Raw genomic sequence first — 25631 nt, forward strand, 5'->3', positions numbered from 1 at the left:
GGTGATTCTTATTTTGCTTCAACAGGGTAAGTATTTTATTTTAGTCATGGTTGCCACTTTTTGCTAACTTCACTGGGGGTATTTATCAGAAATTAACTGCATCATTAAAGAACTCCCAGAGTCTGAAATGTGATGCTTTGATAGGATTCTTGAAGAAATTCCAACAGATTTTCTATAGATTCACTGAATTTATTTTTTACTTTTATTTTTTTTTTTTGAGATGGACTCTTACTCTGTCATCCAGGCTGGAGTGCAGTGGTGTGATCTTGGCTCACTGCAACCTCTGGCTCCCAGGTTCAAGTGATTCTCATGCCTCAGCCTCCTGAGTAGCTGGGATTATAAGTGCATGCCAGGCTAATTTTGTATTTTTTTTTTTTTTTTTTAGTAGAGACGCGGTTTCACCGTGTTGGCCAGGCTGGTCTCGAACTCTTGACCTCAGGTGATCCGCCTGCCTTGGCTTCCCAAAGTGCCGTGATTACAGGCGTGAGCCACCATACCCAGTGAGATTCACAAAATTTTTAGATATTACTTTGTTCTCTGCCTTCTTGTTACTTCTTTCCTGTTCCTTTCTTTTTTCCTTGTCCGTCTTTAATTTGATTAATATGAAAATGATACAGTAATTCATAGTAGCTTTCTTTGCCACTTTGTCTCATTCAGAGCAGGTAATACTAGCTTTCTCTTGAAACATTGTAGTTTTGAAATTGGCAGCCCAATGAAAAATGTTGAATACCAAATTTAATTGAACCTTTTGTAATTTGCCATTTAAATAAATTAAATTTCTCTAGACTCTTTGTTTAAAAGCATTGAGTGTAAATACCAAGTTTCCTTTCCAAAAATAAGTGCTATTAAGATGAAACAAGAAAAAGAATGATTACCGAGTGATTACTAGGTTTTCTCCTCTTGGGGAAAGCATTCTCTCCTGACGGGTGTGTAGTATTAGAAAGGAGAAAGAGCAGCTGAAGGATTAAAGCAGAATCCATTCTACTGAAATTTATTCAGGATGTAATTAATTTCATCTTAGCAGAGATTTCCAAAGGCTCTCCTTGCCCCCCTCCGCCGAACTACTTGTGAATAGTGGTATAAAGGTGCTGTGTATCGTAGTTAATGTAAGGAAATCACATCTCTTGGCTTCAAAGGCTTAAATACCCAATTTATTTTCTGATGGGGTGTATGCAGATTTTCAGTTGAAACAATAAAGAAAAATACTAATGTATAGTACTACTAAGCTACTTGCTTATTGTCTTAACTTTCCCTTTTTTTATCTTCTTTCCACAGATTGGAGCTTATTTTAGCAGCATATTAGCTGAGAAACTGAAGCTTAACACTTTCCAGGACACGGGAAAGAAGAAACCACAAGTTAATGCTAAAGATAATTATTGGCTGGTTACTGCTCGATCCCAGAGTGCAATTCATAGTTGGTTTTCTGACTTAGCAGGAAATAAGCCACTTTCTATTTTGGCAAAAAAGGTATCAAATGTTTCTTACATTGTTTTAGTTATGGTCTTATAATCAGCTGTTTGGGATAATATTCAAGTATATATTTGTTTTTCCCAATTCTTTTTGAGACTGCAAGCCCATTGGCAGGTTTGTGGTCCCAGGTGCGTGTTACTCCATGCTGTTTTCCCCTTTATTTTGATTGCGTGTGGTGCCTAGGACATCTATAAATCGCTAAACATTCTGCATATCAAGCTGTTTATGTGGATTTTAGGTAGACAAGATTTTAAAATTGAGAACAGGCAAGAAGACTTCATTTAAAAAAAAAATTACATTTCCAGTTTTCTTAGGCCAAGATGTCCAAGATTTGTTAAAAAGATTCTTGCTTTGAGGTTATTTTCTTGTCTTTAAAAGTACCCATCCAAATGCTTCAAGCTGTCTCCTTCCTACCAAGCGAGATAAAGATTGTGATTCTGTGTGTGCTTGTTCTTTGAAAAATTTTTAGAACAAAATGGGCAGGTTTATTCATAGCTTCTAGCTTTTTTTATAGGGGAGGGGATGTGGGAGGTTCTTTTAAAATCTTTGCCTTTGGTCATTTTTCTCAAGTGGGAAATAATACATAGATTCAACAATCTTGTGGTCCAAACAATATAAGATACCTCTTGAAATTTATATAAGAAACTAGAAACCTCACTCATAGTCCGGATCTCTGATTTCTTGCACAACTTTGAAATAATCCCAGGGGTCTTTTCTTATCTCTCCTAAGGCCCTTTAGTGTTAGGAGTGCCTGTATTAAGTTTTCCTTACCAGCTTGGTATAGGCCCAGTTTATAGGGGAGCTCTTTTGTATATTTGCCTATTTTCCAAAGCAACTCTTTGAAAATAGTGTCTGTAGCTTCCATTGGCTTTATTTTGCCTTAATGTCATAACATTGTATTGCCTTGCATAGATTTCAGTGGTGAAAGGCAACTGAAATCTTGGAAGAGTGTAACAGTCAGCATAACCACCTCTTACCATTCAGTTAGTACCACTGTCTCAATCCCGGCTGAACCATGTATGACTTCTTTTCCAGTGGTGAATATTTACTTTGTGGTCCCACTGTGGCCCATGAATTGTACCTGAAGGCCATGTAAGTCATAGGGCATCCTTCAATATTTGATGGCTTTTGACTAACAATTCATACTTTCCATATTGCCAGCCTGACATCTTTCCATTTAGGTTTTCTTTTTTCATAAGTTTTTAGAGTGCATATTTTGGATTTGCTACTCTTGAGGAGTTGATGCCCTTGCTCTGGGGAAGTAGTGGTTTCTCCTCTTGTAGGAGGAAGTTGAATCATGGTGCGGTGTATTAGCCGTTATTCTTTCTTTATTAGGAGCTGCCTCTGGCCAAGTCAGGTGTTCCTCAGGTAAGCCCTGATGTTAATTCTTTACAAACTTGAAGATGTTTTCTTTATAAAATAATTAAATATACCTTGAAGTATTCATTTCTTGGGCATTTCAAGAATCCTTCCCCTTCCCTCCTCAGCATATCATCTTCTTGAGATGGTGAAATCTCTTTTAGAATGGGGTAAAGCAATGCATTCTCTGCATGTTCTTCATAATAGAGAGTTCAAATACTTCTTTAATTTTTGGTATTCATCTGTGCGATGGCTTCAGGTAGAAAGCCTGGGTTTACCTGCTAAGATCCTGAGTCATCTTTGAAATCTTATCTTGAGTTCATAATAGTTTCCTGTATGGATCATGTTTCAGGACTTGGTTTTCTGCTACTGTGAAGCTTCGCAGCGCGCCAAGGCATTATCCACAGAGAGGCTTGTAAAGGACCTTTTAACTCAATCACAATTGTAGATCGATTTGGAAAAGGAGACTTCTGGCATCTAGGGATATTCTTCCAGGTCTTGAACAGTTCATTAACTTTCACCTGTTTCCTTCAGGTGACTTTGATTACTGTGGTCTGTGAAATTTTCTTTTGCCTTTACCCTTGCTTATCAAACAGAGGATGCAGTGATAATATGCATCCAAGGAGAAAGGTGATAGGACACCCTTCTGTGGATTGAAAACCAGCACATGCTAGGTGTCTTAATTTTCTCTGTACTTAGATGCAGCTGTAGCTTGATTTAGAACCAGACAACTGCGCTGTGATTGCCAAGTTTTAGCTATCATTTAAAATCAGATGGATTCTTAACTGAAAAACATGTAATGCAACAAGGTGAGGAAGTCAGTACTTTAGTCAGTATAAACATATTTTTCTTTTTGAGTTGGCCCAACTGTAGATTTCACAAAATTATTAATATGTGTCTGGTCGGTCTACTTTCTTAATTGAGTAACTTCTTTCACATATGTTCTTAATTCTGAAGTCTTGATTTGCATCAGCCAGTTCTCATGAGGTTCTGCTAGTACGGAGACAGTGAGGTAGAGGTTTGCATTGTGCTGTTAATGTAAGATCTGTGCTGAGTTTTGTTTGCTGTCTTGTCTAAACATTTCACAAGTTCAGATGTTTTATTTTTTCCCCTCTTTCCCCAATTGTATCAAAGGAAATCCTTTAGGCATCTATGAAAGATAACTACTAGTAGTGACTCTTGTGGAGATGCTAACTTGCACTCGTTTATGTTTTAGGCCTTGACCTATATAACCTTTTGGCATGTCTGAATGAGAGACAGTCTCACCTTGACAATGAAAATTTAACTCACTGACACCACACTGTACATTCTAGTGAAAAGCAGCAACTCGGGTCTTGAACTGAATATTGAACTCTGTGCTTTTCCTGTCCCTGACTTAAATGATGGCCAGTAAACCGAGAGCCTTGTGCTCCATGAGAGATGTGCCTTGTAAGCCTAATTTTCAGGAAATGTTCCTGTTAAATTGTATCTTTTTTGTCTAAAGGAGATAAAATTTAGTATCTGTCTGCAGAGAGGAAGCCTTCTAGCTTTGGCTTATATGACTTTTATCTTGCGTTTAGTTGTGTTGGGTGCAGTGTAATTGCCTCTGTCATGGGGTCTGTGTTCTGAAGTCAGCACCCAAGGCAGGAACTGTACATGACCTAATGTGTCTTCATTTGCCCATAAAATATGTATGTGGATATACTGCATCCTTTTTTTTTTTTTCCTTGAGACGTGATCTTGCTGTATTGCCCAGACTGGAGTGCAGTGGCGTGATCTTGGCTCACTGCAACCTCCACCTCCCAGGCTCAAGCGATTCTCCCACCTCAGCCTCCTGAGTAGCTGGGGCTACAGATGTGTGCCACCACACTCGCCTGATTTTTATATTTTTAGTAAGGTTTTGCCATGCTGCCCAGGCTGGTCTCAAACTTCTAGGCTCAAGTGATCCACCTGCTTCTGTTTCCCAAAGTGCTGGTATTATAGTCCTGAGCCACCATTCAGGGCCTATATGTTGCATCTTAATGTGCAACCCAGGCAGCTTTTCCTTCAGCATTGAAAAGCTTTATGGTTCTTTGGCAAGACCAGGTGAAATAGTTTGCTTGTTTTTAAGGGCCACATACTAAAAGAATGAGCTCTTAAAAAGAATTATTCTAGGATCGCACTTTGTACCAAGTGTGTGAATAGTCAAATTTTTGACACGTCAGTGCACAGATATCTACTGTATGAGTGAGGATTTGGTTAAGAGAAAAATGCCATGCTATATGAATCAGTTAGCTGGTTTGAAGCCTTGATTTTCACAAAATCAAGTAAGAGTTTGGGACAGAGAGACCAGGGCTCTTGTTATTTATAGTAGTGATGTTCAGGATCCTCTAAGAAAGGGTCACATCCATGGCCTGAAAGCACTTTGGTTGGCGTGGAGAAATCCTTGGAACTGACAAGAAAATAATCGTTATAATTTTGATTCATGTAATTGTTTTGCTTTATCCTTATAACTACCCTGTGAGGTGGACAGGGTTGATGTTAATAACACGGTTCATAAATGAGGATCCCAGGAATGAAGGGCTTATCTAAACAGGCTTCATTCGGGAGTGGAGTACAGAGGGGGTCATGGCTGGCGTGGGGCATGTCCTTGGCCCTCAGTCTCATTGCTCTCATCCTGCTGCATCGTGGCTAATATAGTCTTTGTTCACTGTTTTTCTTCCTTTATATTCATAAACTTGAATAGATGATATAGATGAATGGGCTATTCTTAGGATATTTATGAGGGATACTAGAAGAATGAATTAACTCTTTCAAACCCTTCAGTGTACATTGGGATACTAATTTGCTAAATAGTACCTTTGTGGTCTGGAAGACATAATTAACTGCCTCAAGTGCCTAATTTCAACCAGTAAATTAATTACCTAGCTATTTCTGGCTCATTGTTTATTAGGCAGATTCACTGATCCATCATTGTAGCCTCTCTTTTAAATTTTGTACTAATGTCACTTTTAGAAGCTTTCTGGAAATTGTTACTCTTATGAAATTTTAATCAGAAAGCTTTGTACACACACAAAAAAAGGTCCTGGATAAAATATAGAGTAGGGACAATTTTCACTTGGTCTATCCCTTCCAATTTTGAGATAAATTCTTTGGAGGACTGTCATGAAATTATTTTTCCTTGCTCTGTTGATGAGTAGCTTTCAGCATCTGAGAATTTGAAAATCATTTATTTAAAAAAAATGGAAAGCACAACTAATGAAACTTTTATATTGTGCTACACCTAGTTTTGATTATTTTTTTCTTAATGAAAATTGGCTTAAAATGTTCCTTTAAAAAAACAAAAACTACATGTACTATTTGAAAATTCATCAAGGATATACTTTCTTAGGGCCAGCAGGTAACTTACAGACTCTTTCTTTTGCTTCCCCTTTATTTAGGTTTATCTAGTGATGAACACAGTATGTGATTATTATAAATATACTATGTTGTTTCTTTTTAGGTTCCTATCCTTAGTAAAAAAGAGGATGTTTTTGCATATTTAGCTAAATATTCTGTGCCAATGGTTCGAGCAACGTGGCTGATCAAGATGACTTGTGCCTATTATTCTGCTATATCTGAAGCTAAAATTAAGAAACGTCAGGCTCCTGATCCGAATTTGGGTAAGTGGGAGAATACAATACATTTCATTATTGATTTTGCAAGTAATTGTTGCCTGCACCCTCTGGATACAGCCCAGCATGGTGAGTGTTGAGAAGGTCTGTGGTGAGACTGATTCACTCGGGTATGGATAGGGCAGCTGTTCCTAGTTCACTCAGTCTCAGAATCCTGACTCCATTAGCAAGGGCTGTTGATATTACTGCCAAAATATATCCTGAATCTGAACACTTTTCATCACCACAGCTGTTGAAATGCTGGTCCAAGCCACCGACGTCTCTTAACTGGATGGAGTCACAGCCTTCTAGCAGCTTTCTCTGCTGTTACTTTTGCTCCTTACATTGTATTCTCTGCATAACTACTATACTAATCTCCAAGCCTAAATGATATATTGTATTTCTATTTATAAATTTACAGCAATTTTTTATTACAGTGGGAATACAGATCCAGATTCTTTACTGTGGCCAGTGAAGTCATCGCTGATGCCCCCACCCCCAGCTCCCCCACTTCCTGTGATGTTCCACCCACAGTGCCTTCCTTCTGTCTCCCTAATATGCTGAGCAGAGCTCCTTCCCTTTTCAGGGCTTCTGTGTTTCTTGTTTGTTGTACTTGGTTGGTCTTCTCTGGGATATTTGCATGCTTCTATCTCTTCACTGCAGCTTTGGCTTAAATGTCATTTCTGCAGGAGGCTTTCTCTGGCCACCTACCTAAATTGCATTCCCTCTTTTTCTCTCCTTTCCCTCTACTTCTGGTTATGTTCTCACATGTTATTATTTTATTCAATGTCCATCTCAATATCTGAAATTATGTTTAAAATATTTGTACCTGTCACTCTGTGCCCCACCTCACATACACTAAAATGTAAGGCCTGTAAGGGCAGGAATGTTGGTCTTATTCTCACCAAGTCCCCAGTGTCCAGTATGCTGACCATGGTCAGTATTTTGAGTCAGAGTCCCCACTATGTTGGTTTCTAGACCATGACTTCTTGAGGTGGTGCTAAAACATGCTTTGTAGAAGATGTGATGCTAAACTAGAAATGTACGTAAAGAATTATATATAAATATGACCATTTAGAGATTGGGTTTATAAATAATTCTCTATGAAATGAAAACAGCTTATGGTTTTGTAAGGGAGAGTCCAATCACAAATCTCTGAGGAGGAGGGACAGAAAGTACAGACGTCTTCAGATGCCAGGTGGTGCCCTGGATAAATGAGTTGGGGTATAAAGTGGTGGGGAGTGGTGTGATTGGAGCACACTGTAAAAGCATGAACACTTAAAAACAAAAACATGGTCTGAATTCTGTGGCTGCCATCTTTGAGTTCGGCATCATCCTATACATGTTAAAAGAAATAAGCAAAAAGAAACTGTATTTTAGAAAAGAAATGCCCAGAAATGCCCAGGAAAAAATCCTGGAAGGTAGTAATCCACAAGTTAACAGTGATGGCCTCTTAGTGCTGTTTTCACAGTGGTCTTCTATTATCTTTATATTTCTCTGAGTTTATTCCCCCTATCAGCATTTTATTTGAGGGAATACAAAAGAAGTGCCCCTTTTTATTACTAAAGTAATAACATTTTCATTACAAAATTTTCAAATGGTGCTGAAGTAGATAGAACATGATGTTCAAGTTTCTCTTCTCCCTTCTCCTCTGTTATCCTTTTTGAAGTTTCATTCATTCAGCCTTCACACACACATATTTCTTCATATATCTACATTTGTGTGTGTGTGTGTGTATGTATGTCCACTGGATTAGCTTATTTATTTATTTTTAGAGGTGGAGGGGGTCTTAGTCACCCATGTTGGAGTGCAGTGGCCTGATCACAACTCACAGCTTCCTCAAACTCCTGGGCTGAAGTGATCTTCCTGCCTCAGCCTCTCAAGTTTCTGGGACTATAGGCGTGTGTCACCATGCCTGGCTAATTCTTTGATGTTTTGTAGAGACAGGGTCTCACTGTGTTGCCCAGGCTTTTTTGGAAAGCCTGGGCTCAAGTGATCCTCTCACCTGCACCACCCAGAGTACTGGGATTACAGGGTGAGCCACTGCCCAGCCAGTCTCCATTGGATTTATTAATACTTCTCCCCAGGACCTGGATATCCAATTGCTTACTAGCCACCTTCACTTTGATGACATCTGAAGTGTCTGAATCAGCATCTGAAACATAATGTATATCAAATCAAAGTCTTGATTTCTTGCCATCCCTTAACTTGTTTCTTCCTGACATTTCTTCCTAGTAAATGTTATGTGTAGTTATTGGCTGGGTAAGGGTAAGAGCCAAATTGTCATTCCTGGTATTTATCTTTCTCTCAAAACCCTACATTCAGTCCGCCAACAATCTTGTCATCTTTACCTTCAAAATAAAACCAGAATCTGAAAACTTGGTCCTCTGTGTCCACTGCTATTACTCTGGCCAAACCACCACCCCCTTTGCCTGTCTATTGCAGGGTTTTAGCCAATCTTCTTGTTTTTGTTTTTGTTCCTCTAATGTCAGCTTTCCACTTTGTAGCCAGAATGATCCTGTTAGGGCAGAAATTACGCCACCCTTATGCCCAGAATTCTTGCATGGCCCCTTGTCCCACTCAGATTGTGTAACTCAGCGACGCCAGCGACCTGCCTGCACATTCCAAACTCAGAGCCGTGCTGACCTGTGGGCGCGGCTCTTCCTTCACCTGTGGGTGCACATGGGCCTGCCCCCTTGCTCCACTGTGGTCTCTGCCCAGACGCGCTTCCTAAGAAAAGCCTTCTCCGACCACTGCTGCCAAAATATCTCCCTGTTACTGTCTTCTTATTCTGCTTTATTTTTCTTCATTGTTCTTAACACCATCAGATGTTATATTTTATATTAATTTTTTTATAATCTGTCTACATCCACTGCACTCCACTTTGCTAGATTTGTTCAGTGCTGAGTCTCTGAAGACAGTACTTGGCATACACAAGGTGGTCAGTAATTTTTAAAATAAATGAATAATTAGGCTTGAAACATTTATGTTTGTGTGTGTGTGTGATGTGATTACATATTTCTGCATCTGTGTATGTATGTATTTAAAAAAATTTCTCCCGATTGATAATCCTTGAATCTTTCATTATCACCAGCTATATCGGAGAGACTACTCCATTCCTTATGTTCTCTTCATATATATTTTTTTGGTAACATGTTCTTGTCAGTGCTTTTCTTGATGTTCAGTTTAATCTGACTTTGACTGCTACAAAAATGCAAAAAGGAAATGCAGGAATGATTTTTACAACTGAAACTTAAAACAATTTTAGAGCAAGTAAGAGTTCAAGCCAGGCGTGGTGGCTCATGCCTATAATCCCACCACTTTAGGAGACCAGGGCAGGAAGATCGCTTGAGCCCAGAAGTTTAAGACCAATCTAGGCAACATAGTGAGACTTTGTCTCTCCAACCCTCCCCACCAAAAAAATTAGTAAGGTGTGGTGGTGCACACCTGTATTCCCAGCTACTCAGGAGGCTGAGGTGAGGGGATAGCTTGAGCCCAGGAAGTTGAGGCTGCAGTGAGCTGGGATTGAGCCACTGCACTCCAGCCTGGGCAACAGAGAGAGACCCTCTCCCTCAAAAAACAAACAAACAAACCAAAAAACAGTTTGATAGATCCTGATAATTTGGAAAGGTTATGTAATTTCTGGGAAATCCCAGATATGAGTGTTTCACCAGGACCACATGATTTCCCCTACTATGTGGAGGGAAGTATAGTTCCAGTTTCTACTTAAGAACGTTAGGGACTTGTTGGATTCATTAGTTTTACCATTAATTTCCTTATCCCTATGGCTGGTTGGACTTTTGGAGGGTTATTTTTCTCCCCACCAAAAAGTTAAAACTTTTATTTTTTGCATACCCATAATGGACAGATTACTAGCTTTAGTCACTAGCTGTATTTTTTCTTCCTCTGTAAGCCAGATAACATACGATTCTGTTTTTTTGATCCAGTTGATTTACAGTATATTGCAGTTCATAGGTTTTTATGATTATTAATGTGTATTTAAAATTGTGAATATTAACTCCATGAAGATCAAGTGCCTATAATAATAATTCTTATGTTAGAGTATCCAGGCTTTGAACTAAGACAGGCCAAAGGCTAAAATGAGAAATATATATATATATATATATATATATATATTTTTTTTTTTTTTTTTTTTTTTTTGAGACGGAGTCTCGCTCTGTCACCCAGGCTGGAGTGCAGTGGTGTGATCTCGGCTCACTGCAAGCTCCGCCTCCCGGGTTCACGCCATTCTCCTGCCTCAGCCTCTCTGAGTAGCTGGGACTACAGGCGCCCGCCACCACGCCTGGCTAATTTTTTTGTATTTTTTTAGTAGAGACGGGGTTTCACCGTGGTCTCAATATCCTGACCTCATGATCCGCCCGCCTCGGCCTCCCAAAGTGCTGGGATTACAAGCGTGAGCCACCGCGCCCGGCCAAAGAGAAATATTTTTAAAATGTATGAATTTCAGGAGTTTACCCCTTAGTTCCCAGGTCTAGCATCTCAGAGGGAGCTTTGGGTTTTACTTTTATCAGTGCTGCCACTAAGAGATGAGGTGATTTAATGCAAAGTCCTTAGCTTCTCCAGACATCAGTCTTTTCAACCTTGATTCAATCCAGTGTCTGTGTTGCCTTTGTCATGTTTTTTTAGTTGTCTTTAATCTAGAACAATTCTTAGCCATTTTCTTTTGACCTTGATATTTTTGAAGGAGGCACACCAGTTATTTTGTAGACTGTGCATCGATTTTTCCTTTCTCCAGTTTCTCATTAATAGATTTAAGTTACATACCTTTGCTTGGAATAGCCTGGAGGTGATGCTGTGAATGTGTCAGTATATCATATCCCAATACTGGTGGTGGTAACTTTGATGATTTGGTTAAGGTGGTGTCTATTGGATTTTTCTCCTGCAAAGTTACTATTCTACCTTTTGTAATTAGTAATTTACCTATGTAAATATACAGTTCCTTTATCTATATTCTTATATGTATTTTAATTGAAAACGCAGGATTCTATTTATACTATATGAAAAGAGCATGTTTTTCAAATATCTAATCTTGTTTTACTATCACTTTGTTACACCTGATACCTCTGATGACATTCTCCTTTGTCTTCAGCAACTTTTTCAACTTTTAAAAGCAAATTATACAGTATATTTGAAAGCATTTGGCTGTGTAGACATAGCCATAATGTAATGTAGCAAGTTTCACACTCCTAGCAAGGGATACAGCCAAGCGAGTACACACATATATATGTGTTGAATTGGATTAAATCACATACACTTCAGAAGATTAACTTCTAGTAATAGGTTCTGTGTTCTGGCGTTGATAGCAAAAAGAATCATTCAGCACGTTTGGGACAAGATTGACTATCAAGTGTCACCCTTTTCTGGCATTGGTTTTATGACTTCCGTTGTCTTGATGATTGTTCTTAGGATTTGTAAAGTGTTTTCAGTAGAAATGACTTTTATTCCTTTGTAATAGAAACATGTGTTTTATTTTCAGTTCCTACTTTCAGCATTGGAGCAGAGCTATAAAGCACTGCTGTTTGATTTTATTGAAGGGAACTTTTCCCAAAGTTAAGTGGGCTCGCAGCAACAAGGAGCAATACAGAGATCCTCACTGTCGTTATGCAGAGAGTTACAGATCTCAAATGTAGATTAAATGGGTTGGTGCCCTGGGGAGCTTGCAGTCAGCAAAGATGTACCCAGTACAGTGTATACACAAAAGTGAGAGGAGTGAGAAGCGCCTTGGGTTTCTGAGTGAGGTCTCACGTGTAACTTCAAAGTGGGTAATGAAATATTTGACTTGGACAAATCTGAACATCAAGACAGAGATTTTAAATAGAGGAGAATTAGGGAAGCCTGAAAGAAGAGTTTGTAATTCTTAGTCTTTGTGAGACCTGAAAAAAAAAAGGTTTAGGTGGACACGATGTTTAGAAAATGTCATGAAATAGTTGATGTTGCTACTTCAGGGAGAGTACGCCAGAAATAATGCATGTTCGGTTTCAGATATTTTTAGAGTTGAATTAAGTTTCATTTTTAAGAGAACAAGGTTGTTCAGCTGCCTTAAATATTTTGAGCTCACCAGAGAAAATTATTTAAAACAGGCTAGCTAATACTTAAAAATGAAAAAGTGAAACTCACATTGAGTTATGCAATTGAAGTCTTTGAACAGATTAGGAAATATGACTTTATGGTAAATAACAGAATTTTGTACATTTATTTGTAGGAATTTTCCCCATGAGGAGTCTTATTGTTGCTGAATCAACTAATAATAACTACAGCATTTATTGCTGTTATTGCTGTCACTGTTAACAGTTAGCATTTCTTAAGCACTTACGGAATCCCCGGTATTGTGATAAGCAGGGATACGGTGCTCACTGCATTTCAAGGTTGAGTCAGCTCCCAATGTGTGCTGGGAAATGATCTAGGTTGTTTGGAGAAGCTTGTTGGCTTTGGGAATGCCCCATCCCCTTGCTGTTGTGGGTTTTTTTTTTTTTTTTTTTTGGCCTGTTTGAAAATGGTCAGTCCCTCACCAGGTCTATTGGCTCTCTGCCAGGGTTCTTCTGGTGTGCAGTGATACAGTGTTCCCCATTTCATTAGTAAATGTTTGCTGGGTTCTATGTATGTTTTGTCCATTTTATGACTTATTATTCAGATAGCCTGTGAAAGAGATATGTTATTCTCATTTCATGGCTGAGGATGGTGATGTGCAGGTGGTGTGCAGAACCCCTCAGCATAAATGTGCAAACTTGGCTCCAGGCCTGTGCTGGACACCGCTGGTCAGTGAGGACAAAAGTGTGACAGTGTAATCACTGCCGTCTAGTATGAGTAGGGGACATGCATCCAAATAATCAAATATTAGAGAAGGAAGACTTCATAGTGACAGGAAGAAAATACAGAGGAAGTCTTAAGGAATAAGCCACTGAGGGAACTGGGAACATCCAGGAGATTCACAGAGGAAGTGACTTAGGTGTATACTTTTGCAAGAAGAGGCGTTTCCTAGGAGGACACAGCTGGAGTGGGCTGTTGTTCAGGGAAGGACATTTCTGACAGAAGGATGATGTCTGCAGAGAAATAGGTTATCAAAAAGTTTGACTTGTTGCACCTCCAGCATTTAACTTCAGCTTGAGCGTCAGTTACCAGTGGGGAGGTGATGAAAGCCTGTGTGAAGGTTTGTTTGCCAGAGTGCGATATGTGAGTTCCCTCTGGTGCATGATGAAAAGCCATGGAAGGGTTTACTATTACTATTATTATTATGATTCTTTCCCTCAGTTTCTTGTCTGTAAAAAATGAGGATAATTGACAGTACTTATTTATTTATTTATTTATTTTTATTTGAGATGGAGTCTCCTCTGTCGCCCAGGCTGGAGGGCATTGGTGTGATCTCGGCTCACGCCAACCTCCGCCTCTTGGGTTCAAGCAGTTCTCCCGCCTCAGCCTCCCAAGTAGCTGGGATTACAGGCACCTGCCATCGTGCTCGTCTAATTTTTGTAGAGACGGGGTTTCACCATGTTGGCCAGGCTGGTCTTGAACTCCTGACCTCAGGTGATCCGTCCACCTTGGCCTCCCAAAGTGCTAGGATTACAGGCGTGAGCTACCACACCTGGCCTGATAGTACTTTTTAAGAATGAAATGAATCAATACCTTTAATGTGTTTAAAACAGTGACTGGCACACAGTAAATGTAGACCATTGATAATATGCGACAACTGCTACTTAGAACTGCTCTTACCAGCCAGTATTTATTGATTATCCTGTGTTGCTCTGTTGGGAACTTTGCAGACTTTATCTGTAACCTTGCAATGTAGGTTTCATTATTCCATTTTGTGTATGAGGGACCTGAGTCTCAGAGAAGTTAAGTAACTTGCTGGCCTAGATGGAGCTGGATCCCTGCCCAGGCTCCTGCCACTAGAGCGGCTGCTTCTCACTCCTCACTGTGGGGTGATAGCTGCTGGTGATCTGTGTGTGGTGTGGGTCTGGGCCACTGGAGGCAACAAGCATCTCTAGGTGGAAAGACGCTGGCAGGAAGCAGGCTGCAGGACTGGTGGCTCTGAGCAGCATCTGAAGAGTCAGAACTCTTGTTCTCATGGGTGCTATGGGGAACAGGAGGAGCAAAGCAAAGTCCAGGGTGCCATGGAAACCAGAAAAAGAAATATGAAACTGCTTGCAAGATGAGCAGCCTTAATTCTGCCTAGGAATTTTTGGGTATTCAATATGGTGAAAAGTGACAAGACATATCATGCGCATGAGGTCTTTTTTGGGGGAACAGATAGATTCAAAGAAGCTTAAAATGCTTCGTGGTTAAACTGCCTGGGGCACTGCTCTGTTTACCCCTAGTCATTTCCTCTGTGCCACCTGAGGTTTTGTGGGGATTTGAGTCAGATGAGAGACTTTTCTTGGTTGACTATACTCTTGTAACCACTATCCTTATCGCTCCCAAAATACAAAGAATAAACAGCCACCCTTCTTTCACAGTGGGTAATTAATTTGTGACATATTCACTGAGCCATTTGGACTGCAAAAATAAGTCCTGCTAAACTCATAATTGACAGTCTGGTTTCTTATCTAAGCCTCCCAGCTTACTTGCAGTTTGGGTCTGTGAAGACATTGCATACTAACTTTTTTGATTCCAGGGACAAGCATTTAGTTTTGTCAAGATTGCCTCCACATTTTCACAGTGTTCCTTCTATCTCGTTTGTCATAAAGGCGATATCTGCCTTGTTTATGCTGAAAGTAATCCTGAAGATTGGACAGAAGTGCTTGTATAAGCTTAGTTTAAATTCACACTTTGCTTAGGCATGAAAAATAGGTTTTAACCGGTGAGGTAACTCTGGCTATCTGGTAAAAACCATTCTCCAATAGAAGGAATAGGGCTATTGGGGGTGAGACTTTGGTACCTGCAGCTATTCCATTCCTCAGTAATCTTTTACCTAAAAGTTTTAACATCTGTTGATGAACTGAGCCTAGAATAGTTATTTCTTTGGGAATGGCAAGATGTAGGCATTCTTCTGTAAATGAGGGTTTTCTCTCATGCGATAAATTACACTTCTTTCTAAAAAAGGCAGAATAAATGCTAAATCCTTTCATTTGATTTCAATTTTTGGAGTAGAAATTGTAGTTGCACCTCCACAGTGGTGAAAAATGTTTCTCTATTTTTTTATTTATTAACTATCATTCTCAGCAAACTATTGCAAGGACAGAAAACCAAACACCGCATGTTCTCGCTCATAGGTGGGAATTGAACAATGAGAACACATGGACACAGGAAGGGGAACATCACACTCCGGGGACTGTTGTGGGGTGAGGGGAGGGGGGAGGGATAGCATTAGGAGATATACCTAATGCTAAATGATGAGTTAATGTGTGCAGCACACCAGCATGGCACATGTATACATATGTAACAAACCTGCACGTTGTACACATGTACCCTAAAATAAAGTATAATAATAATAAAATTAAAAAAGTTTAGGCTGTGCGCCGTGGCTCACACCTGTAATTCCAGCACTTTGGGAGGCTGAGGTGGGTGGATCACGAAGTCGGGAAATCGAGACCATCCTGGCCAACATGGGGAAACCCTGTCTCTACTAAAAATACAAAAATTAACTGGGCATGGCAGCATGTGCCTGTAATCCCAGCTACTCAGGAGGCTGAGACAGGAGAATCACTTGAACCTGGGAGGCAGAGGTTGCAGTGAGCTGAGATCGCACCACTGCACTCCAGCTTGGTAGCAGAGTTAGACTCTGTCTCAAAAAAAAAAAAAAAAAAAAAAAAAAAAAAAAAAAAAAGAACCAAAAAAAAAAAGTTTATTTTTTGTCATTGCTATGGGCTCATGGACTTTTATTTATTCTGTATCTTACAACCAAGAACACTTCTGTTAAATTTCGTGTTAAAATTGTCCCCAAATTGGCCAGAGACCCTTCTAGCTCCTTGTAAACTTTTGACATGACACCATTTGTCATGGGACATCTCCTTGCTTTCTGGCACAGAAAGATGTCCCAGGCGCTTGTAATTTTCCTGCCTCAGATCTGCAAAGAGCCTTTTGTCTAAGGAACTCTGCTTCTTTCTAGTGAGGAATGGTATTTAGAAAGCAAGATCTGGGTGCTAAATGTGTTCGTTGCTACTGGGATGTTGTGTCTAGGCCCCATCAGTGGGTAAATGGATGGAGACGCACATGTCTGCATGTGTGTGCATATATGTGGGGGTTTTCCTATTTCCAGTTTATCTTTAGCATTTCCTATTTAACAAGAAAGAGTTTTTAGTAATTTCTTCAATTTTATGTTTATTTCATTTCTATTACGTGAACAATCAAATGATTTCTAGTAAATGAACGTGGTTACTTACCTGCTTTATCTTGCTACAAACATACTGGCTTGAGAATTATAATCTGATATATTAAAAGTATGTGAAATTTATTTTTTTTAAGCTTTAGACTGTGTTTCACTTAAAATGATTCTCTCTGCAGTAAGGTACACTGTTTCAGTTTGTTTTCCATTTTAGGGTTTGATATTTTTCCCTTATGAACTAATTTTATATTTTGAATATGTAATACCTTGACATATTCAAGAGTCAAAACTATATAAAGATGTGCAGAAGTTTTGCTTCTATCTCCATCTTTTCACACAATTCCCTTTACCCCATCTTCAGATGTAACCATTTCTTACTAGTTTTTAATCTTCCAGTTTTTATTTTTGCAAAAAATATGCAAATACTTGTATCTTCTTATTTCTTCCTTCTCCTTACGTAGTAGTTAGCATACTATATATACTGTTGGATACCTTGCCTTTTTTTTAACTTAACAATATCCTAGCAATTACTTGATGTTCTCTGTTCCTTTTTGTGGCCTCTTAGTCCTTCATTGTGTGGATGTACCACAGTTTGTTTGGCTAGTCCCTTGTTTTTATTTCAAAAATGTTAAAAAACTTTTTAGATTTACAGAGAAATTGAGAAATTGAGAAGATAGTACAGAGTTCCCATGCATTCTCCTCACCCTTGCAGTTTCTCCCATTATTAACATTTATACATTTATTATAATTAACGAACCAATATTGATTATTATAAAAGTCAGTCCATACTTGATTTCGATTTCCTTAGTTTTAACCTAATGACCCTTTTCCATTTCAGGATCTTATTCAGGATATTATATTACATTTAGTTCTCGTATCTCCCTAGGCTTCTCTTGGCTGTGACATTTTCTCAGTTTCAGTGATGTTTGACAGTTTTGAGGAGTACTAGTCAGGTATATTGTAGGGTTATCTTCTGTTGGAATTTGTCTGATGTTTTTCTTATGGTTAGACCAGGGTTACAGAAGTCAAGTGTCATTCTCATCATGTTACATCAAGGGTACATGCTATCACCATGACTTATGACTGTTGAGGTTAACCTTGATCACCTGGCTGAGGTAGCACTTACCAGGGTTTATAGTGTAAAGTTATTTGCCTCCCATCCCTTTCCACATTTTACTCTTTGGAAGGAAGTAATATGGACAGTCCACACTTAAGAAGTGGGGAGTTAACCATCCCCCTCCTTCAGGGCAGAGTATCTACTTAAAGTATTTAAAATTCTTCTGCATGGGAGATTTGTCTCTTATCTACCTACCTACCTACCTACCTACCTACTATTCATTCATTCATTAATGTATGTATGTATTCAAGCATTTCTATCAGTATTGATTCATAGATATATCACATAAATATTTCTGTATGTGATTGTGTGTGTCTCTTGAGCTAAACATGAATTCATATTGATGCCTGGTAAGTACATTTTTCAATTTTATTAGATTCTGCCAAGTTTTCCTTCATAGTATAAACATGGACTAGACCTACTCAAGTTGTGAGAGGAGAATATTGGCAGGACAGGCATAGGAGAAATATGTAAGCAAGGTCTTGATGGGAGGTGAAAGAGAGCTGAATGTTCATCATCTTCCATAGTAGGAAGCCAGTGGGTAATGCTTACAATCAAGAAGTAGGACTGTAAGCATGTTATTTAGAGGTAGAGGTAAATACAATAGATGAAAGGGTTAAATAATTTGCTTTTGGAGAATAATTGAGTTTATGGACATTAGGCTGTTGTGTTCACAATAAATCATATAGAACTATTGGACTCTATAAGACATGTACAAGAGGAGCTTTCATATAAACAAAAGTTAGCTAAGCCTAATTGCAGTCCCAAATTATTACTGTCTATTTTTTGCTGTCATTGGTACTTTTCCTGGAAGATATCTTGCTGTAAGAATGTTTTATGAAAAAGATTTGGAAGAAGTTTAAGGAATGCCATCTTACCCAGTAGCATTACAGTTTAGTTATTCTTAGATAAATTATAAGAGCTTACTTTTCTCTAAGCTAACTGCTTGCTTCTTGGGACCTTAACTTAAATGAAGTAGATGTTCTTTGCAAAAATTGGAAGACCTCTAATATTTTTCCAGGTATGTAGCTTTTCAGTTAATTGAATATGCAAATTTTCCCTATTTACAGACCATTTATTAACGTAAAATAACATAAAATTTACCATTGTAACCAACAATAAGTGTATGGTACAGCAGTATTAACTCAATGCACATTGTCGTACAACTGATTTGTAGAACTTTTTCCTCTTGCAAAACTGAAACTGCCCATTGAACAATTCCCCTTTCTCCCCCTCCACCAGCCTCTGGCTACTGCCATCATACTTTGTTGATTTACAGCAACTTTAAAAAGTTCTAATCAAGTTTAATATGCTGCACTGTAACTCTTGTATGCCCGATTGTTGCCCTGTGGAAACATATTTCAGCTTTTCCAAAGTAAAAATATTATACCCTGTTCCAAGTTAGAATGCTGGTGTGTGGTTGTGGTGGTTGTATATTTATGTTTAATTAATTTTTTGGTGAAATTAAAGAAAATGTCTGCCCATGATAGTTTTTGAATTTATTTATTTATTTATTTATTTATTTTTTTGAGATGGAGTCTTGTTCTGTCACCCAGGCTGGAGTGCAATGGCCTGGTCTTGGCTCATTGCAACCTCTGCCTCCTGGGTTTGAGTCATTCTCCTGCCTCAGCCTCCCGAGTAGCTGGGATTATAGGCGCATGCCTCCATACCCAGATAATTTTTTTTTTTTTTTTTTGAGATGGAATCCTGCTCTGTTGCCCAGGCTGGAGTGCAGTGGCACGATCTCGGCTCACTGCAAGCTCCGCATCCCAGATTCACACCATTCTCCTGCCTCAGCCTCCCGAGTAGCTGGGACTACAGGCACCTGCCACAATGCCCAGCTAAGTTTTTGTATTTTTAGTAGAGACGGGGTTTCACCATGTTAGCCATGATGGTCTCGATCTCCTGACCTCATGATCCACCTGCCTCAGCCTCCCACAGTGCTGGGATTACAGGCGTGAGCCACCGCTCCCGGCCTTTTTTTTTTTTTTTTTTTTTTTTAAAGTAGAGATGGGGTTTCACTATGTTGGCCAGGCTGGTCTCGAAATCCTGACCTCGTGATCCACCTGCCTTGACCTCCGAAAGTGCTGGGATTACAGGCATGAGCCACTGGGCCTGGCCAGTTTTTGAATTTCTTAGAGAAATGCATTGAAAGAAATTACTGTATTTCACTTGAATAAGGAGTGATTTAGTTTAAAAAAGGTTTATCAAGAGTCTATGCATTGGGGTAGATGCTGTGAAGATTTTTAACCAAATGGGGGCTGTGCTGTTTGTCTCTAAGGGGATACCATCTTTTTGTGGTTACAAGATACACACCTAAAACGGAGCGTAATACATTAGTATCTAATTAGCTGTAATCATATAGGAAATAATGGCTCGACTGGAAAAATTAGGGAAAGTTTTCTGTAGTAGTAAAATATGAGCTATGCCTTAAAGAAATCTAGCCTTTAAGTAAGAATTGGGATTTTTACTCTTTTTTTTTTTGGATCTTAAGTAGTTCTTGGTTCTTCAGTTATCTTCCATCTTCCTCTTTGGCCACTTATGAGCAAATGAGTTAAGTTTATAGTTCTGTTCTGGATAGTATATTCGCTGCAGTCTTTACTACTGTCATTTCTTCTGGTCTTGTCACTTTGGGTGAATGGCCAATCCCACATTTTCTGTTAAGAATCCACTGCTACTCAACAGTTTTTTCTAGTCAGTCCTAGTAAATGTTCACTCCCACTTGAATTAATCAGTCATCTTCTATGATCAAATGTTAATAAGAACCTTGATTTAATTGGTAAATCATGGTTCCCTACCCTCTTTATGGCTATTGGTACATATGTGCATACTTGGAAGATAGTATACTATAAAATAAGCTTGTTCAAAGTTTTGGCAGTTTACAGGCTGGTTTCATAGCTTCTCATTTGGGCTAGTTTTCTTGAAAATTCTCTGAGGTAGCTGAGTGCCTCCATTTCACAAATGAGGGTAGAAAGTTCATGGAAAGTTGAAGAATGGGGAATTCCATCCTAGACTTCTGTTTCTGGGTCCTGTTTGATTTACAGAATTCGCATGCTGCTCACGTCAAATGAAGATCAACTGTGTGAAGCTGAGTGGGAGAATGGGGTTTGCTTAAGGTATGAAGAATGTTTCCAAAAGCTCAATGTTTAATGAGTTTTAATTTGTTGGGCATCTTGCAGATCTGTTGCTTAAAGCATAAACAAGATAATTTTAAGAAAAGATAGCTGCTTGTATGAGCTAAAATTTCTAATAGGTAATATTACAAAATGTGGTCCAAAACACAAAATGTTCAGAAAGGGATAGTGAAGTCTCCTTTCTACCATACTGTCTTCAGACCCCCTACCTCCATCCCAGACCCCTCCTTACATAGTTTAGAAGCAATAATTCTTACCAGTTTCATGCATATCCTCTGAGATATATTTCATGTATTTTTAAGTGTAGATTTTGTGTATTTTTTAATAGTCCTTTAAAAAATTGGTGCTTGTTCCATACTGTGCATACAATGGCCTTGTTTTTTAAATGGCTCTAAGCTAACCTTTTAATGACTTATTTATAAAAGCTAGGTTCTTTATTTTTGCAATTTGCACTGGAATGTTAATTCCATGATAAATAGAAAGCTTTTTTTTTTAATTAAAAAGTAGTACATTAGGTTTCAAAGTCATTTTCCAAATGTGTATAAACTTCCAAGTGAAATCCCTGAAATAAGATGCCTCTAAAGCCTGATTCAAATCTGTTATTTTGTAGTCAAGGAATTCATAGGGTATGCCGGGTAGAAAACAGTTAAGGGTCAATAAATTATAGTTGGAATGTCTTTGTGAGTCTAACACAGCTAAAGCAAATAGCTTTAATAAAATGAATGTAACATGCATCATTCTTTAGTCTCCAGAAAAATCATACAGGAGTGAGTTCCGGAGCAGGGAATGAGAGGCATGCCGGGGTGGATCTGGCTGGTCTGTGTACTGTGTAAGCATTTTTGCTGTGTTTTAGAGCTTTTTGCTCTAGGGTTATTTTACACGGTCATCTGGCAATATGATGTCTGTTGTATTTGTGTTCTAATGAAAGACTCTTAGCTGTCTAAAGCTTGTTCAGAAATAGAAACTTTACAGTAACTGCATTTAGGACCTAAATAGTAAGCACAATGCCACTTTAACTATTGAAATGTTACTCTAACTACAGCTGATCATGGGATTAAATTCCTATGCAAAGTGAAAAAAGAAAATGTAGTTTGTTTATTTTTGCTCCTCAGATGATTGGGCGCTTCCTCCCACTGCCTCTGCAGTAGAAGCTGGGAGAGGAGTGAGGGTCGTGAAATGTCTGATGTAATAATTTAAATAACTTCTGTGTCTTCAGAGTGGGGCTAGCAGCAAGTGTCTTTCATCAGTGCTTGTCCTCCCTTTTTCTTTTGCTCCCATTCCCCTGAATCTTCAGGAGGGTGGGTGCCTTCCCTTTCTTCCCCATGTCTCCTCTTCTCCCTTCTAGAGCATTGTCCCCCAGGACCTGGCCAGAGGAGTGCACAGAGGTGTGTTCTCTACACGGAAGCAAAGTGGTGGCCTGTGTGTCTTGCTAGAAGACAAGTCTTACATCTTCCTACAGTCTTCCTGTCCCGGGGCAGTAAAACTCATGACTTGGTGTCACATGTAGAAGGCTGTGGGGATATGTCCTAAGTGGTTAATTAAGTGCACCAATTTAATATTTGTAAAAATGCTGTCCGTGTTATTCCCTATGATAGGAATATTTCACCAAAGCCAAGGCTATTGCTCACTCAGGTATATATATAGAAATCTGAAAAGAGGAGAGAAATTTACCATATGATAATTCCAACATTAATTTCAGACAGCTATCTCATGCCCTGGAGAAGGAGCTGAGCCTGTTGGTGGCAGATGTTCGGTGTGTCCCTCTGTTAGAAGGAAGCCCCCGAAACTGTAGCTGTGGGGGAAGCTGGTGGTGTGACTGATGTGTCGAATAAGAAATTCTTGTTCTAAGGGCTAAAATTGGATTCTGTGGTTGCCACATGCCTTAGCTTGAGATGCATGTATGGGGTTGATAGGGAAAAAGGACAACTGGGGAAAAAAAAATCCCTAAATGCAACAATTAGCACTTTTGCGTTAAAATGAAAATGAGAATTGGAGACCTGTCAGAGAGAGGGAGAATCCAAGAAAGGTGTCCAGTATGGTTCTCCTCAGCTATCAGATATAGCCCAGCAACCTCACAGGAAGAAAGATGCAGTTGGGAGTTTCCATGCAACCTTGCAATACAAGACTTTGTGCTCTTGTCAGACCCCCCCTTGTTGACCCCTCTCCCCTATTTGTATCCTTGCCAGAGGCCTCGGCACCCTGTTTTCCGACTTGGCCACGCTGGTTTCTTTTCTTCTGAAATCTTTAAGCATTGACTACCTGACACACAACTGGGCAACATTGCCTTATAATGGCCTTGTCTTTCCTGGGGTACTGCCCCCCTTCCTCAGCTGTGTTATTCACTCCTTAGGCAGAGGGCCCTTTACTCACTGTGGCTGGTCATGTCTTCACCTCTTCACCTCTCTCTTCGGTCTTCCTTCCCTTCCCCTCCACCTGTCCCAGGAACGTCCCAGAGGAACAGTCCTGTCAGTCTCCCTCAGCGACCTATTCACTGCTCCCCCCTGCCCCCCCGACATACCTGCATCATGCAAACCTACCTGCAGCGGTTGTCCTTACCCGTCTTCCTCTAGTCTTGGTTGGAGAGATGCTACTTTCACCTAAGGTTACTTCCTCCTTTTTTGTAGCCTCCTCTCTACCCAACCTTGTAAACCCTGTAAGTTTGGTTTCTTCTGGGCACTCGCTCTGTGCCAGTCACTGTTTTAGCATGTTGCATCTCATTTAATCCTCAAAATAATTCTGTATAGGCTAAGAACACTTACTAGCCCTGTTTTACAGGCAAGTAACTGAAGCACCCAGGGGCTGACTTGCTCTAAAACTCCCAAGCTGGTAAGTGATTGGAGCCAGGGCAGGAACCAGGCCAGCTAACTCTAGAACCTGTGCCCTTCACCACTCTTAAGCTAGTTAATGCATGTCAGGGGCTTAGAAGAAGGCCAGTGTCCAGTGAGGGCACTACCAATATTGTTACTCTGCATGATAAACTGATCTGTCCCCAGGATTGTGTCTATTAGGTACTTCCATGGTCATGAACACATTCTTTAAGGCGTTGCATCCCACATATGGTAGTGTTCACTACATTTGCATCTTTCCCCTGACCCTTCTGAGTATCAGACTTGCATATCCACCTGCTCCTTGACATGTTTTCCCATGAATATCTCAAGCATTTTAAATCCAGCGTATTCAAAACTAAAGTGAAAACTGGGAAACCTGGGTAAGATTGGTGAGTTTCCTCAGTGTCAGTATGCTGGTTGCGATATTGTACTATAGTTTTGAAAGAAGTTAACATTTGGCAAAACTAGGTAAAGTGTCCATGGGATCTCTTTATTTCTTACACTTGGATGTGAATCTACAGTTATCTCAAAATAAGAAGTTTCATTAAAACAATTTAAGGAAATAACAAACTGAACCCAGCCCTGCCACCCCTCCCCAGCTGTTCTCTGTAATTCCACATCTCCATCGATGGCACTGGGACCACCCATTTGGAAATGTGTTAGCTGCCCTTTCTCCTTCCTTCATCTCCATGTTAGGGTGTTTCCTCTTCTGCCTCACAAAGGTGTTGCACCTGCCTCTTTGTTCCCTGCTGCAGTCACCTCCCTGATGGAGTTGGCAGCCTCCTTTCCAGGGTTTCCCCTACAACTTCCTGAGAAATAGTGTTAATTTATGTATCTGATCTTGCCATTGCTGTGTTTAAAATGTTTCAGTTACCCATTTGTGATAAAAAACCAAACTCCATAGCTTGCCACTGCCTGCGTCAGAGTCCTCCAGGCTGCTGATTAAAAAAGCAGATTTCTCGACCCCACTCCAGACCTCTGGAGTTGAAATCCCTGGAGTTGGAAATAAACCTGTGCGTTGAACCAGCACCCTCTGGTGACCATTTTGTGCACTAGCGTTTGAGGAACTCTGGCCTCTGGGGACCTTCCTGCGCCTCACTGGTGACTCCCTCTGCCTTCCTGCCATCTGCGTTGCCTGAAATGTCACACGCTGCCGTTTCTGTGTGTGGAACTCCTTTGTACCTTCCCCAATATGTGGATGAAACGCCTCTTTGCTTCCTTTCCTGGGTCTCAGGGTACACTGGAGCACTTATCTTGTTGCTGTCTACTTTTGTGTCATGTGCGCCTCAGGCAGGGCCACTTTCTTCTCTTTGTAGCCTCATATCCCAGTAGAGGGCTGTGGTGGGCATTTAGTGTTTGCTGCTACATATTGATGGGTTTCATTTTATTTGATCTTGAGCTGCCTACTCGATCCCTAAGTAATAGTACTTTGCATGGTGTCATTGCACAATAATTAAAACCAGAGAGAAATGGCTGGTTTAAAATAACATAGTAAAATGAGTCATCCAGACAAAAACAGATACTCTGTATCTGTCCCCAGTGTTCTACAGGTAATCCTGTTAGAGGAAAACTTTTTAAAAGCAAAAATGTATTTCAGTAATGTATCACACTGTGTCATTTCCACTGTGTACCAACAGCCCATCCCCATACTCCTTTTCTCTCTTTTCCTGCTCTCCAGCCAGAGAACCTGATTTAACTATCTGATCATTCAGCAGAACCCAGCAGTCTGGCCAGCCGTCTGACTGCTGGTCTTGTGGCACTGAGGCAGCAGTTTTCATTTGGGCTATTTATCCAGGCAGCCAATCAGTGCACTGACTACTTTTCATTCCCCAG

At 39.8% G+C, this 25631-nt stretch overlaps 1 protein-coding gene across 9 annotated transcripts in view; it reads left to right on the forward strand.

Moving 5' to 3' along the window:
- MED12L (mediator complex subunit 12L) overlaps positions 1-25631 on the forward strand; it is a 344195-nt gene that overhangs the window by 36419 nt on the left and 282145 nt on the right. For all 9 annotated transcript variants that reach the window (XM_055250839.2, XM_063620247.1, XM_063620245.1 and 6 more), the window contains exons 4-5: positions 1276-1467; positions 6290-6449. In XM_055250839.2, the coding sequence (XP_055106814.2) occupies positions 1276-1467; positions 6290-6449 (352 nt within the window). The remainder of the gene's footprint in view (positions 1-1275; positions 1468-6289; positions 6450-25631) is intronic.

Source organism: Symphalangus syndactylus, chromosome 17 (genome assembly GCF_028878055.3).
Source record: "Symphalangus syndactylus isolate Jambi chromosome 17, NHGRI_mSymSyn1-v2.1_pri, whole genome shotgun sequence".
Lineage (NCBI taxonomy): Eukaryota > Metazoa > Chordata > Mammalia > Primates > Hylobatidae > Symphalangus > Symphalangus syndactylus.